The 14,142-nt window shown below is 26.7% G+C and overlaps 1 protein-coding gene across 2 annotated transcripts; it reads right to left on the bottom strand.

The window, feature by feature from the left end:
* Positions 1-408: 408 nt before the first annotated feature.
* LOC129606530 (26S proteasome non-ATPase regulatory subunit 12) lies at positions 409-2,456 on the bottom strand. 2 transcript variants are annotated; one of them, XM_055516900.1, is made up of 5 exons: positions 2,393-2,444; positions 1,596-2,177; positions 1,128-1,486; positions 899-1,055; positions 409-807 (listed from the first exon to the last, which is right to left on the bottom strand). In XM_055516900.1, the coding sequence occupies exons 2-5, from the start codon at positions 2,148-2,150 to the stop codon at positions 514-516; spliced, it is 1,365 nt and encodes a 454-aa protein (XP_055372875.1). In that variant the 5' UTR covers positions 2,151-2,177; positions 2,393-2,444; the 3' UTR covers positions 409-513. The 2 variants fall into 2 exon arrangements, with proteins under 2 accessions (XP_055372875.1, XP_055372865.1); XM_055516890.1 differs by having other exon boundaries at positions 410-807; positions 2,290-2,456.
* Positions 2,457-14,142: the final 11,686 nt, after the last annotated feature.

Raw genomic sequence — 14,142 nt, 5'->3', positions numbered from 1 at the left:
ATAGTTATAAATTAAGTAAAGGTATTATTTTTCCAGAACAATTTTTTTGCATGTCTTTGCAGTTCTTTAATTTATAGCATTTCAAATTCACGAAAATTAAAGTTTTTAACAAACTATTGTGTATAAACTAAAACAAGTAATATTTAAATTCTATAAATGCAAAAAGATCAACAATTACCTTTTCTACTCAGGTTTGCGAATACGTAGATACTCTTCGTAGTGATTTAAGTTTATTTTTTCGTAGTGAATAGAGTAATTTATTTTAAATTCTAAAAATACCGGAAAAGTTAGAAAATTTTTTGACGCATATAAACAAAAAAGCGAATTTCAAAACTAAAACCTACTATTTCACCTCTTAAATCACTCAAGTCACCAATGTCAGACGGAAGGCTAAGTTTGCCTTTTGATTGATTCTAAATGATTGTTCATTGAATAATATTTTTTTATTACAAAATCATATTTATGACAACATTTGTTATTTAAACATAAATTTATATTCAATTCTTAAGATTTTCAATTTACTTTCACTTGATTAATGCATTCTTCCTTATTTATTAAGTGACAAGTTTTATTTACCAAACTCATCAATTCATTAATATCGTGTGCCCAATCATTTAATACGTCAGAAGATGCCTTTTTAGACGTAAAATAAACAATTTCAGATGGTCGATCAATTTTTACTCGAATTGTTCCTGAATTTGCTAGTTTCGATAGATATTCTTCACACAATACTGTTGGTAAATCTAATAATTCACTCATTCTTTTTAAATAAATGTTTGTATAGTAATTTGATATTATCTGAATATTCTATTAAAGTAAAATTAAAGAGATAGATATTTGATTTATTTATGTAGATTACATTTTAAATTCTTTAACATAAAAAAATGATTTTACTTACGTGTTCTATAGTGCGATTTTTTAGTTCTTTCCAGCATTTTTGCCCATGTTCCGTTTTCTGATCAAAAATATCGTTTTCTAACAAATGTTTACCATATTTTTGATTAAATGTTTCAAAATTGATCAATTCTTTACACATAAATTGCATCAAAATTTCTCTAAACCGGATAAAAACATGTTTTTTATTTTAAAAAAAGAAAAATTTAAAAAATATTAAAATAGGTAGGTACTTATATATTGAAATTTCTTCAAGCATTTTATTTTTCGATAAATGTATCATCATATCGTGTTGTTCATTGTCGTATGGAGACAATACGCAATATAAAACAGCATACTGCATCATTCTTTGACGTCTATCTGGTGATTCGCTTATAACGCTGGAATCAACTACAGCTTGATAATGGCGTGATGTTTTTAAAAATGATGAATCTTGATCTAAGCGAATCATCAATCCGTAATATTTAAATTTTAAATCTTGTTGTTCTTCGTCTTCGAAAAATTTTATATTAATTTTTTTCGCAATTATTTGGGTTCTTATATAGTCTTGCTTTGCCAAGCAAAGGCGCATTTGTTCTAAAATAAGTTCTACCTATAAAAATTTAAAAATTTTTTAAAACGCTGATGAAATTTTTAAGGCGTTAATCAAAATATATGTCCATAGTAATTATAACATATTTCAAAGTTTAGAATTATATTACCTTCTCCCTTTTTTCCATAGAACCGTAAGTTTCAACTTGTAAGTCTTCCATTATTGAAGCTGCTTCCGCAATATCTCCATCAGCTTCTTTGATTTCAGCTAAAACTTTAGTTAAACGAGCTCTTTCGACTTCGACATATATTTTTCCTTCAGTTACAGTTCTTAGAGTATCAATTAGTTTTAATTTTGTTTCTTTATCGCTTATTTTATCAACATAAGAACAACATTCTTGTATCATTTTGCTCACTGCTTGTTTTAACTGAGATCTTCTTTTTACCAATAAAACAATGTATTCATTTAACGCGTTCCAGTTCCCAGCTTCAAAACATATTTGAACGATTGCAATAAGAACTCTTGAACAAGATATCATGTCCCCGCCTAATCTCGTCTGTTTTTCCAATTGCAGTAACGTATCAATCGCTTCGTGAAATTTATCTGTATGCGATTTTGCTAAATCTTTTGCAATTGGAATTTTTTCATCACAAGCCGATGTATAATCTACTTCCATCCTTGTAATTTTTCCCCCATCAAAATTATTATAATTGGGAAGATCCATATTTTTTTATATATGTATATAATTCGGCTAATAGATTAAAAAATATATATGAAAAAACTCATTATTCAGCATAAACAGTATTTTTAAGGTTATGTACAAATGTAGTACTAAATTGCTAAATGTTAAATACGAAACTCACAAATTTTGAATAATAAAGAAATCACTATATGTTTGTTAAAAGTTTTCCTTAACTAAATGCTCCAAAATATATTAAAGTATACTTTCAATATTTCTGTATTTACTTTGAAATTTATTTGTTCGTTCACTACGCTAGAGTTCAACACAACTTTTCAATAAGTTTTGACTTAAGGCTCATGACTGGATTTTTTTCTCTTGACATTTCAAATTAAATCTACCAACGAAACACAGTCAAGTCGTTTGCGATAATTTTTTTGATTCATGAGAAAGACAGAAGTAAAGTTAATAACAACTACCTTGAAGAAAACGGGGGGAATCAAGTCGTATTCAATTTATTTATTTTTTAAAATCGTATTAATTTCTTTTTGTTTTTTGCCTAGATACTAAGCACTGAAACTTAGATTTATTTGTGATATAGCTAATAAATGCACTGAAGTAATATTATTAAACTATTTCTAAAATTTAGAATACTGTACGAGTTACTGAGCTTTCAGATTTTAAAATAAATGAATGTAATAAACATATAAATACATAACAACTGCATGAAAAATTTATTTAAATAAAAACTTAGATCTTTTTTCATATTAGTTTTATTTTTATTTAAATCAACAAAAAAGTTAGGAATGATAATTAAATGAGCTGTCAATTTTTGATATTTTTCTTAGATGTCAAATTTAGAGAAAATATTTAGAGACTTAAAGCTGAATTACCAGACTTCGGGTAATCATTTAGCTCCTGTAGTATTTGACGTTTTCAGTATTAAACAAAACTGTTCTCAGAAATATATCAAATAAATACGAATGTGTCTCATCGCGTCTTTTCTTGCTGCAATAAGTGACTCGCTTAAACTTGCCACATTTAGAAACGCAACGTCTGTTTACTTCTGGTTGCAATAATGTGCAGCACGTATGTTACATGTGTGCAGGAGTAAAATATTTAATACTTTAAATTCAAAATATTAATAATAATATATTTGAAAAGCTTAATACTTAATATTTCGTACTGAATACATCATAAGATTCCATCATAAATTTTTTGTTTAATTTTTCGCTTAATTGTGACATACTTAGTTTACTTTAATTTTAAAACGTTTTAGCGCGTATTAACTCATGAAACAATGTTTTTATTCATTCTAAAACATTATTTTTTTAAATAATTCACGCTAATATTTTATTTTATTTACTGAATTCAACGGCATCGGAACGTCTTAATAAATGAATGAACAAAAGCATTGTTTTAAAACTGTAAACAAATTTTTCAAAATGCAAAAGCTTAATTTCTACAAAAAAAAATATAAGAGATGTAGGATTCAATTGTGAAGCAGCTGGAAAAAGATTGAATTTGAAACTGCTTGGTATTGTATACATATTCGACAAAATTTAAAAAAAATTCTGATATCAGACTGTTTATATGTATATCACATCGAAATTATCGAATGGAGCTCAGACTTTTCCTCAAAATTTAATAATTTTTCTTTAAAAATTAAAACTAAATAAAAATCAGCTGATCGCTTTTTGAAACACAACACAAAAATTTAGTTTTAAAAAATCTTACAATAAATTTGATGAGACTAGATATAGTGAATTTATCATTGCAACGAATTAGAAATACTAAAGGAAGGAGCATCTTCGTTTTTATCTCCCATACACTCCTTAGCAAATTGTATCTTGAAAAAAACATAATGAAGCCAAAAATTTCAGATAAGTGTCTTTATAAACTGAAATTAACATTAAATGTGTTAATGTAATGCCAAATGTTGTTGTTTTTTATATCCGTACGAACGTATGTTCGAAGGGTATACTAAATTTGCCTTACCGTTTGTAACGCTAAGAAATAACAGTCTTAGATATGGACGCTCTACCAACTGAGCTACAGAGGCATGAAGAAAATGTTCTCTACATTGCTTATACTGTAATTCACATGATTACTAAGTATTTGTTTTGTTTGTTTTGTTTTGCGTCCGCCTAGAAAGCGGTAGGTCACTGGTTCGAGTCCAGTTCGAGGAGAAAAATTTTTTTAATGAATTTTTCTGCCTTTAACTCGTTCCTTTGATTACGTCATCCATCTGTTCTGCAGTTGCATGAAGAAATTTCCATTAAGATAAGTCAACTCTATTCTTTCTCGTTTTTCTTAGAAAATTACGCGCCGCTTATAAAAAGTGAACAAAGTAGATTTTGTTATTTTTTTCATAAAATTAGTGCAGTTTGCAAATAAGAAATCATAAAATATTTAATATAAACAAAAATATTTTATAAAAGCTTATAAAAAAATTATAACAAGTGAAAAAAAGAAAAAAAATTGTGAAAAATGAAAAAGGTGTATAGTTCTAAATTGTTATTCCTATTTGTAAAAGCAAATAATTTTATTACACTATATACATGTGAACATTATTCATTTCAGTAAATAAAGGAAATATTTATTTAATAGTGTTTGATTAGTTCATAATTTGTAATTTTTTTAAGTTTTTAATTTTTCAAAAAAACAGATTTTTGTTTTGTTTTAAATGAAAATTACTTCGGATGACATTATTTTACCAGAACCGCATTTTTTTCAAGCAAAATGAGTTTGTATTTGATAAAATGTAGCATACAAACAAATATTTTAAATTGATTTTTTTTTGTATAGTCACAGTTTTTCTAGAAATGATGAAATAAGATATACATATTTTCCTTTATAGAGTGAAGATTTGGTCACCAAAAAAATGTATTAAGACGTTTCATGCCGTTGAATTCAGTAAGTAAAATAAAATTTTAGCGTGAATTACTTAAAAAAAATAATGTTTTAGAATGAATAAGTACGTGAAGCTCAATTAAGGAATAAGGAAGAATGCGACAACATATTATCTACTTCAGTGAGTAATAACCATCATATTAATTAAAATTTGTTAAAAATTATACTGACGTCGAGTCATTAAAATATATATGTATTTATATTTATTCTTGTTAATATTTTTAAGAGTTGTTTGGTGAAATTGTCCAACAAAACTGATAATTTAAGAAATATGTTCATTTTCGAGTGTAATAAAATATTGTGATATTAAAACACTTTTAGTTATTTGCAATTTATAAAATAAATTTATTCAAAGAGAAACGGAATATAATGAGTTTAATTTTTTTTTTCAGATATTTAAAAAAAAAATATTTTGCAATATTTTTTAGTTTTTACTTTAAAAAAATTTTCAACTTATGCTTCTTACAAATTACACATATTTTATAGTAGAGGCTAGAGAAGAAAATAAAATAAATACGCTCCTGTTACGACTTTGACAATACTCAGAACAAAGAAAGGAACAACTAAAAGAAATTTGCCTTCATTGTTTTTTCAAGATGCTCCTTTCTTTAGTATTTCTAATGTCTTTATATCTAACAAGTCCCAATACTCAATTTTTTTTACGAAATGTTACGAATTTTTGGCCTCGTTGTTGGTTTTTTCTTTAAATGCCACTGATCGTGTCATATTTTTTATTATTTTTTTCTTTTTTTTTACGTAAAAAAGAGATTAATATTTTAAAAAATCTCAGGATATTATACACATTTTTTAAAAAGCTTCCCATTTAAATTCTATTGCACGAAAAAGAAAGAAAGGTAGGAGGAAAGAAAAAATGAAAAAAAATTTCAAATTCATATTTCAGTATGGTTTCAAATGTTAATGAGGAAGGATGTATGATTTTTTATGCACATTTTGTATTTCCCAATAAGGTAAGTTGAGTAGTGTCGGCTAACAAAAATGTTATTAAAAGTAATATAGGTTGACACATTTCAACAATTTGAATTATCTCATTTCGATTATTCATACGTTACTTATAAAATTGTTTCAAATAATTTCAGTTAGTTTTTAAATTATTAAAAATAAATATGTATGTACCTACTTCCAATAAATTTTTTTTTAAATAATTATTTTAAAACTATTTCAAACATGTTATATTGAGTGCTTCAAAAATTTTGCTGTGCTCTTTTTTCATATTTTATTAGCAGGTAAACAAGAGCAATCTATTTATAAAATGTCCCTGCATGTGTATGTATGACCTATCTTAATTCTAAACGGAAAGAATTTTAAAATACCTGAACAAAAATTTTAAAATACCTGTTATTTTACAGTCGGAATTTTCGAGTCATTTGGTAAAATACCATTTATTTCAAAAATAGAAAAATATTCAAATCCGGTCATAAAAATATATGATTGTTTTTTCCAAACATTTTAAATATTTTTTTTTCTTAGGTAATTGATATAAATGATAGTAAGTTTTTAATATTTTTTCAAATAAAAATAGAGGTAAAATTTTGAAGTTTATATAAAATTTGTATTTAACAAATAATATTTGATTGTATTTTAGATATTATTTTCTAATTCCCTCTTCAAATTTTTTCTTTATTATGTATTTATATCAATATTTAAGAATTATCTTTCATTAATTATATTTTCAACTTGACACCACAGGTACTTCCCATATCTTGCGTTAACTTACCCTATTAAAAAAAAAAAGCTGTTCACTTAAAAATAATGAAATGCTTTCAGTAACAAATAAAACGTTGAAGGCGAAGGTTGTGTTTGTTGTTTTTCCGCTTTTTTTAAAATTTTAAAATAATTATCAATGAAAATATTAATATATTTTTTTGATTTTTCAAATATATGTTCTAAATTTTACCTGCTTTATAATAAGTGTGAATTTATTTTAATATTTCTTCTCAAAAAATAGCCACTTCGATTTAAAAAAGGCCATATAAAATAAGGTGTGCTTTCAAGTTTCTCTCTGAGCATTGGGACTTGTTAGATATAAAGACATTAGTATTTCTAATTCGCTGATTAGACTCGTTCCATTCCGTTAGTTTTCTTTTGCTTACCACTTCCAAATTCCCAAAATATTCCATATTTATTAAGAAATAGATGGTAATAAGGGTTAAATAGGCAGGAAAGAAACAACATATTGTAATCAAACATCGGAATGAAATAAAATTAAATTAGGTAAAAATTTTGTTACTTTTATTTGATAACAACAAAATTTATTTTTCATAATATGTTATTTTTATTTCATTTTTTAGTTAGGTAAAAACATTCGAATGTATGAATGCAATAGATATAAGTTTAAAATTTCATATTTTATTATATTGTACATAATATGTATGTATATAATGTATATATGGAAAGCAAAGTATATCTACTAACAAGTAGTTCGACTCTCCGTTTACATCACACTAATGCAATCACTCACCAACATTTGTATAAAAAAATTCCCTTAGTTAAAAGAGTTAAGCAGTATACTTTCTTATTTTCATTTTTATACACATAAGAATTTTTGGGAAAGGGAAAGAGTACGCAATAGATGTCAACCTGTTTTTTTATAATGTAATTTTGAAAGGCGACACTTTATTATTTGTTCCTATATAAAGTATAAGGAAAAATATAAAGAATTTTAAAAGCGACACAATAATTTCTGTAATTCATTCCAGTACAAGGTGGCAAAAAATGTGTATTCATATTATAAAAGCGAAGCGGAAAAGAAGTGTTTAAAAAAAATTATTATAATTTATATGAAAAATAATAAAAATAAATTTTAAAAAGACGTATAATATTAAAAAAAATTTTAAGTAGTTGTGAAAAAAAAAATTTTTTATAATAATGGGTGAACATTAAGGTGAAGTGTTTGGGATGTAATATTGTGTGTGAGGCAAAAAAGCCGACACGAAAATTTCATTTATTGCTTTAAGATATGGAGAGGTAAATATGTACTTTTGAAAATATTTTAAATTTTTAGAGTTAAGCATTTGTAATTAACAATTATTATTAATAAATAAAATAAATAAATTATTTTTAAATTTTTTATTTTCATTTCAATCTTAATAAATTTAAAATATATTTCCTATGAATCGGCAATGATTATATTTCATGAAGTGATCAGTATGCATACACCTTTTTTTCTTTATAAATTACTTTACTTCTATGTCACTACCTGATACTGTGAATCTACTGTACCAGATACATGCATGTGTACATTCATACATGAAATTTCAATTTCTTTTGCTTTCATACATTCGAATTTTTTACCTAAATTTTATAAAATGAAAAATAAATTTTGTTATTATCAAAATAAAAATAACAAAATTTTTACCTAACTTAATTTAATTTTATTTCAATGTTTTTGATACACTCGTTTATTTACAATATTTTGTTTCTTTCTTGCCTACGCAACTCTTATTACCATCTATTTCTAAAAAACATGGAATATTTTAAGAATTTGGAAGCAAGATGAAAATGAAAACTAACGGAATGGAACGAGTCGAATTACTTATTAGTAGATATACTTTGATGGAAAGTATCTACTTTCCATATATTCACAATATGTTGTAGCAGTGTGTATGTATATACCTCGTTTATACGGCTGCTTCTAGCTTATTATTATGTCTATATAGACGTTACTTGACTTGAAGCCAGCTTCCTACAGCCGTTTACTTGACTTGAAATGTTAATAATGATTTGAAATTTAGTAGCTAAATGTCGTATAAAACAGTAAAAACGCCGCTTGAGTTTCGTGCTGACTTCGCGTCATGAACTCATGTCGCAATACAGACCAGATATAGAAATAAAACAATTTATAAAGACAAAAAAGCGTATTATTCTTATATTCATAAGAAATATTTATTTTAAATTTTTAAAGAAAAGATTGAAATAAAAAAAAAAATTCATGATTTATATATTAAAGCCAAATTTCAAAAATCTTTTTTTAATATTATTTCACTTTTAAAAATTTTTTTTTATTATTTATTAAAATTATATTCATATAAACTATAATTATTATTTTTTTATTGTAACACTAATTTTTTTAAATCGCTTCGTTTTTATAACATGGATAATCCATTGTACTGGAACAAATGGCAGAAGTGATTTTGTGCGCCTTTATAATGCTTAAGATTTTCCCCTATACTTTGTATATGAAAATAATGCTTTCGTGCCGCTTTAGAAAAACATTATAAAAAAATCTGTTGTGATCAGCTCATAACCGAGCGCATTGTATATTGTCTAGGTTAGAAAAAGTATTCCTGAAAATCATGAAAGTGCATTTTAAACCCTTCTTTGCAATTTAAGGACACTAATAAGCTTTTAGTTAACATACCGAGAAAAATGTGAATTTGGCTCTTAGTTGAGTTTCATTCTGTGCCGTCCGAATTATACGAAAAGTTCGTCGTAACTTCTGGTTACAGCCAGGACTCAAATATTAAATTTAAAGAAATTTCATCAAATCGTTCCGTAGATATGGTAAAATATGTAAAATTGGCACCCAGATCACTTTCGGAGCCCTGATCCTTCCAAAAAATTTTATAGATTCATTGTTTCAATATCTCAATTTTAAATATTAAATTTCAATGAAATCGGTTGATTATTTCAATATATATATGCAAAAATGTATATTTGGCCCGTAGTAAACGTCCAGTTGCTGACACCTAACTTCTTCCAAAAGTTAGGAGGTTTCGCGGACGATCGAGCGAAGCTTATATACGAAAATTCCAATAAATCGGTTGAATATTTTCTGCAAAATGGTCAAAAATATAAAACAGGTCGGCTAAACAATCCAGTTCCCGAGGCCTGATATATCCCAAAAGTTGATTAATCCGTGCCATAGCCGAAATAAACTCACATATAAAATTTCATCAAAATCGGTTCAGCCAAACTTGATATACACACGTGCACAGACAGACTACCGACCGACAGGCCGACATCTCTCTAAAAGTACTTTCTAATATAGAGAAGTGCGTTTCCATCGAAAACTCGACATCAAAATTTTGTGCCATCGCATGACCTACCTTATTATATACACAATGCAATAATTCATGTGTGATATAAAAATTGAAATATACTTAATCGTATATTTTACTTCGATCAAAACTCTCTTTATGTAAACATATGTAAATATACCACGGTTGACACATATATTTTAGATGTTTTAGATTATTTAATATATTTACGGAATATTGCCATTTCTGCCAAATATATTCGCCCAAAAATCTTCATATTTTTAAAATAAAATTTTCCTTTGAAGATATGATAAAAAAAGAAATCTTCACGAACGGTTCGAGATCTTCAATGGAAGTTTAGTTGAACGAAGAAGGAAGCCAAAATATCACAATTTTAATTCGAACCCAATCGGACACCAAAAAGAAAAACTAATGACATGCGAAATGATATATGATGAGTGATAACATTAGCCATAATTTAGTTAGTGCGTCAAATCCATTAATATAAGAATAGAAAATAGAGAATATCAAAAATTTTTTTGTCATGGAAGAGGCTTTAACGTGAGTTGCATATTAAATTGACTTTTTGGTCAAAATCTTTCTTTGTGAACTTTAGAATACTCGTATATAGAAAAAAGTGTAAAAAATTCCAATTCTGAAAAACTTCAATAGCAATAAAAGACCTTAATTTTAAAGATATTTTTGTATGCAAAATTTAATTATTTTAAAAATTTTATTTTGAAATTTTGCACAAAAAATATTACCAAAAAGCCGTCATTTTGAAGATAAATTTTCACTTTTGACAGTGCTGAATATTGGAGTTATGTCTGCCGGAACTGGCGTTTAATTACAGACGTCAACGCAATCGTGAACCGCTAGCGTCCGCTGTATTTCTAGTAAGTTGTTTTTCTCTTTAAAGTTGAAAACAGAATAACAACGATTTTCCACAGTAAAATGTATAGAATACATAGGGCTATCTAGAATCAAGCAAAACTACCACCGGTAGTAAAAAAGACACAATAACATTGTCCGCCGTCATCGAAATTGTCCTACGTTGCCGATCACTACATTGATGCTGTTTTTAAAAAAATTATTAAAATAAAATGCAAAACAAATATTTTCATATACCTAAATAAGATGGTTGACGGATATTATTGTTATTTTCAGCTAAATAATACGTCTGCCTGGTTTAGAATTTGAAAATTTCAAAATGAGAAAAATGGGATGTCACTTGCCACAAAGTGAAAAAAATTCTCATTTATAAATCAAAAGAAGTAAAAACGTTTCAGTTCAGACTATATTCCCTGCACCTTTCGTTGTTGTATAGCAATTACTCGAACCTGTGAAACCATTCTATAGAAACTTCACGGATATGTCTGACCTATAACTCGACACACAACTGCGAAGTTTCATGAATCTGACTTTATTAATTTTCCAAATATTTAAAATTAGCTTCTGGAGTTGTAGAGCAGGTACCGGAACCTGTCAAGCAATTCCACTAAAACTTCAGAAACATATCTGACGCATAATTGGACACATGATTGCCAAGCTTCATGAATCTGACTTTATGATTTTTCCGAATATAACAAATTTGCTTTTGGAGTTGTATGACAGCCACCCGAACCGCTACAGGTATCCCATTAAAATTTTTAGAGTATGTGTAGAATATAATTGGACACATGTATACAAAATTTTATATATATATCTTTATTAGTTTTTGAAATATTTGAAATAAACTCCTTGAGTTGTATGGCAGCTACCCGAACCCGTTGTCCGAATTAGTCCAATTACAATAGGGTTCGTTCTTGGCACAAAAGATTGCATTATTCGTTTTTGAGTAATCGTGCGATCGGACGGGCGGACGGACGGACATGTCTAAATCGACGTAGAATTTTACGCTGAGCAAGAATATATATATATATATGTCCATATCGCAGATAAATCCTTCAAGTAGTTACAAACTCCATACCAAAGTTGGGTATGTTAACTTCACGAAGTGCAGGGTATTATAAACATGCTACGGTGAACTTGAAAAAACTTTCCCAAATAGGGAAAAAACGTCAAATGTCCAAATATTTATTAAGCGTAAACAAAAATTTTTTAGTTATACAAAAAAGCGAAAAAGAATGATAAAACTGAAAATCAATTCAAGGTGCCAATTATAACAATCAGAAAATTGAAAACGAAAAAATTTTGTTTTTTATTTTATACAAATATCAAAATGAATAAACCTTAAAGATTTGTAATAAGTGATACATTTTCAAATTATTATTTTCTCTTAAATCTATATTATACAATAATATTTTTTGCGCAAAGGGCAAAAATATATTTTACCGATTCAACATAGGTTTTCTGAATAGCTGATTCAAAGTTAAACAAAAAAAATGTTCTTTTTAATATGTTTGATGTAAATTTTAGAAATGTCTTTTTATAAATCTGTCAGAAAAAATATCTCATATTACCAAAAATATTGAACGGAATAAAACTTTTGCTTTAAGTGAAAAACTGACATCAATTATTTCTCATTTTCGCATAAATTTTTCTAATAGCTTCAATTAGCTGTCAAAACTTAAAGCTATTAAAACTTAAAAAACACAACTGAAAGACGAAGATTTATAGTTTCTGCAAAAATTACAAATTTGACATTAGCATAAAAAAAAGTTATATAGTATCGAATCGCATTTTATTGGCAAACAAGCTTTTTATATTTTCACTTCATGTATATTTTTCACTTTTCACCACCATTGAACAAAATGAAGAACACCAAGTTTGAACTCGCGCCTAATATTTCATTCCTTTTTTAGCAAAATGTCATGTACAGTAAGAAATCGTTTACACATCAAACAAAGTTAGACAATCGAATTGGAAAACTATGATGAGAAATTCTGTTTACACATGAAGAATTATTTGATTAAATGTGGTGTCAAATTTTATTCTTTTATCCATATCGAAGTATATTCATAATATATAGCAAAGTGAGAGTGATTTATTTGAAAAATAAAAATAATTGAAAAATAATTAATTTCAGAAAAGTATTTTTCAGGAAAAATAAATAATTAATAACCAAAGATCAACCATTTAAATCAACCAAAAAAAAAATAAGTTAAGATTAGAAAAATATAGTTTTCATCGAATTTTTTTCCAGATAAGAAAGAAATATATTCAAGATGGCAGTTCAGAAAATCTTAGCAGCTACTGCCACAGGTTTGATCTGTCTAATGAAAAAATCGAGCAAGAAAAACAATGGCTAAACAAGGAAAGAACAAGAAAAATATGGGTAAAACAATCATTAAGTAAAAAATCCTCTGTCGGTTTTGCAACCAATCCGCAGATCAACCACTAGATGATGGCGAGTCATGTTTTCAAAATTTCATTAGCATCAAACATACATTTCAATTTTTACATGGCATGATTTGTATTTTAAATAATTTAGTCTCCGAAAATAAACTTTACATATTTCTCTTTTTTCTAGATGGAAAATAAAATAAAAAGCAGGAAAACCGGTCAGGAAAGACAATTTGCGCCAAGCTGAAATTGATAATTACCATAAGATATTTGTAAGATGGTGCTTCCTATATGTCATTGGAATATCTTAGTAGGGTAATTAAAATCGACAATTTTTTGTTGGAAGAATGGTGAGCTGCAAGACGATAACTTAAAGGTGCTAATAATAATAAAAAAGAAATTGTTAATAAGTTATTCATATAATTGTTTTTTTAATATTTAAAAATTAATAAAAAAAAATGATAAAAAAATGGTTCCGTTTATCATACCAATTTCCTCGCTATTTCATTTTTTTTGTTTCTGTCAAAAAGTTTAATAAAAAAGGGACCAAAATATTTTTCTCACACGATTTTGCTTTATTTGATTGGATGTTTATATGTCAAAGTTTCACCAAATTTTCATCCAATGAAGCGAAATCGTTAAACTTTGCTTGATGTGTAAACGATGTCTAAGAAGAATTGTGAATTGTAATTATTTTAATCTACGCAAATTTCATTGTTAACATATTTACTGGGTGAAATTGAAATTAAATTAAAATGGAAATTTTTCTTCTTGTCTATTATTATACCTTCTCGCTTTTTCTTCAATAAATTCTGTTTCGAAATCATTTCTTTCGTTTCCTC

This window comes from Condylostylus longicornis, unplaced genomic scaffold, assembly GCF_029603195.1.
Source record: "Condylostylus longicornis isolate FDR11 unplaced genomic scaffold, ASM2960319v2 ptg000003l, whole genome shotgun sequence".
In the NCBI taxonomy this organism is placed as follows: Eukaryota; Metazoa; Arthropoda; class Insecta; order Diptera; family Dolichopodidae; genus Condylostylus; species Condylostylus longicornis.
This window is presented reverse-complemented; position numbering and strand designations above follow the sequence as displayed.

Excerpts from the sequence above, each read along its gene's own strand:
- LOC129606530 (XM_055516890.1), bottom strand. The coding sequence starts at position 2,150 with ATGGATCTTCCCAATTATAATAATTTTGATGGGGGAAAAATTACAAGG. Across the intron at positions 1,056-1,127 it reads GAAGAAATTTCAATATATAA|AGAAATTTTGATGCAATTTA; the intron begins GTACCTACCTAT and ends TATCCGGTTTAG. Across the intron at positions 808-898 it reads AAAATCGCACTATAGAACAC|AATATTCAGATAATATCAAA; the intron begins GTAAGTAAAATC and ends TTACTTTAATAG.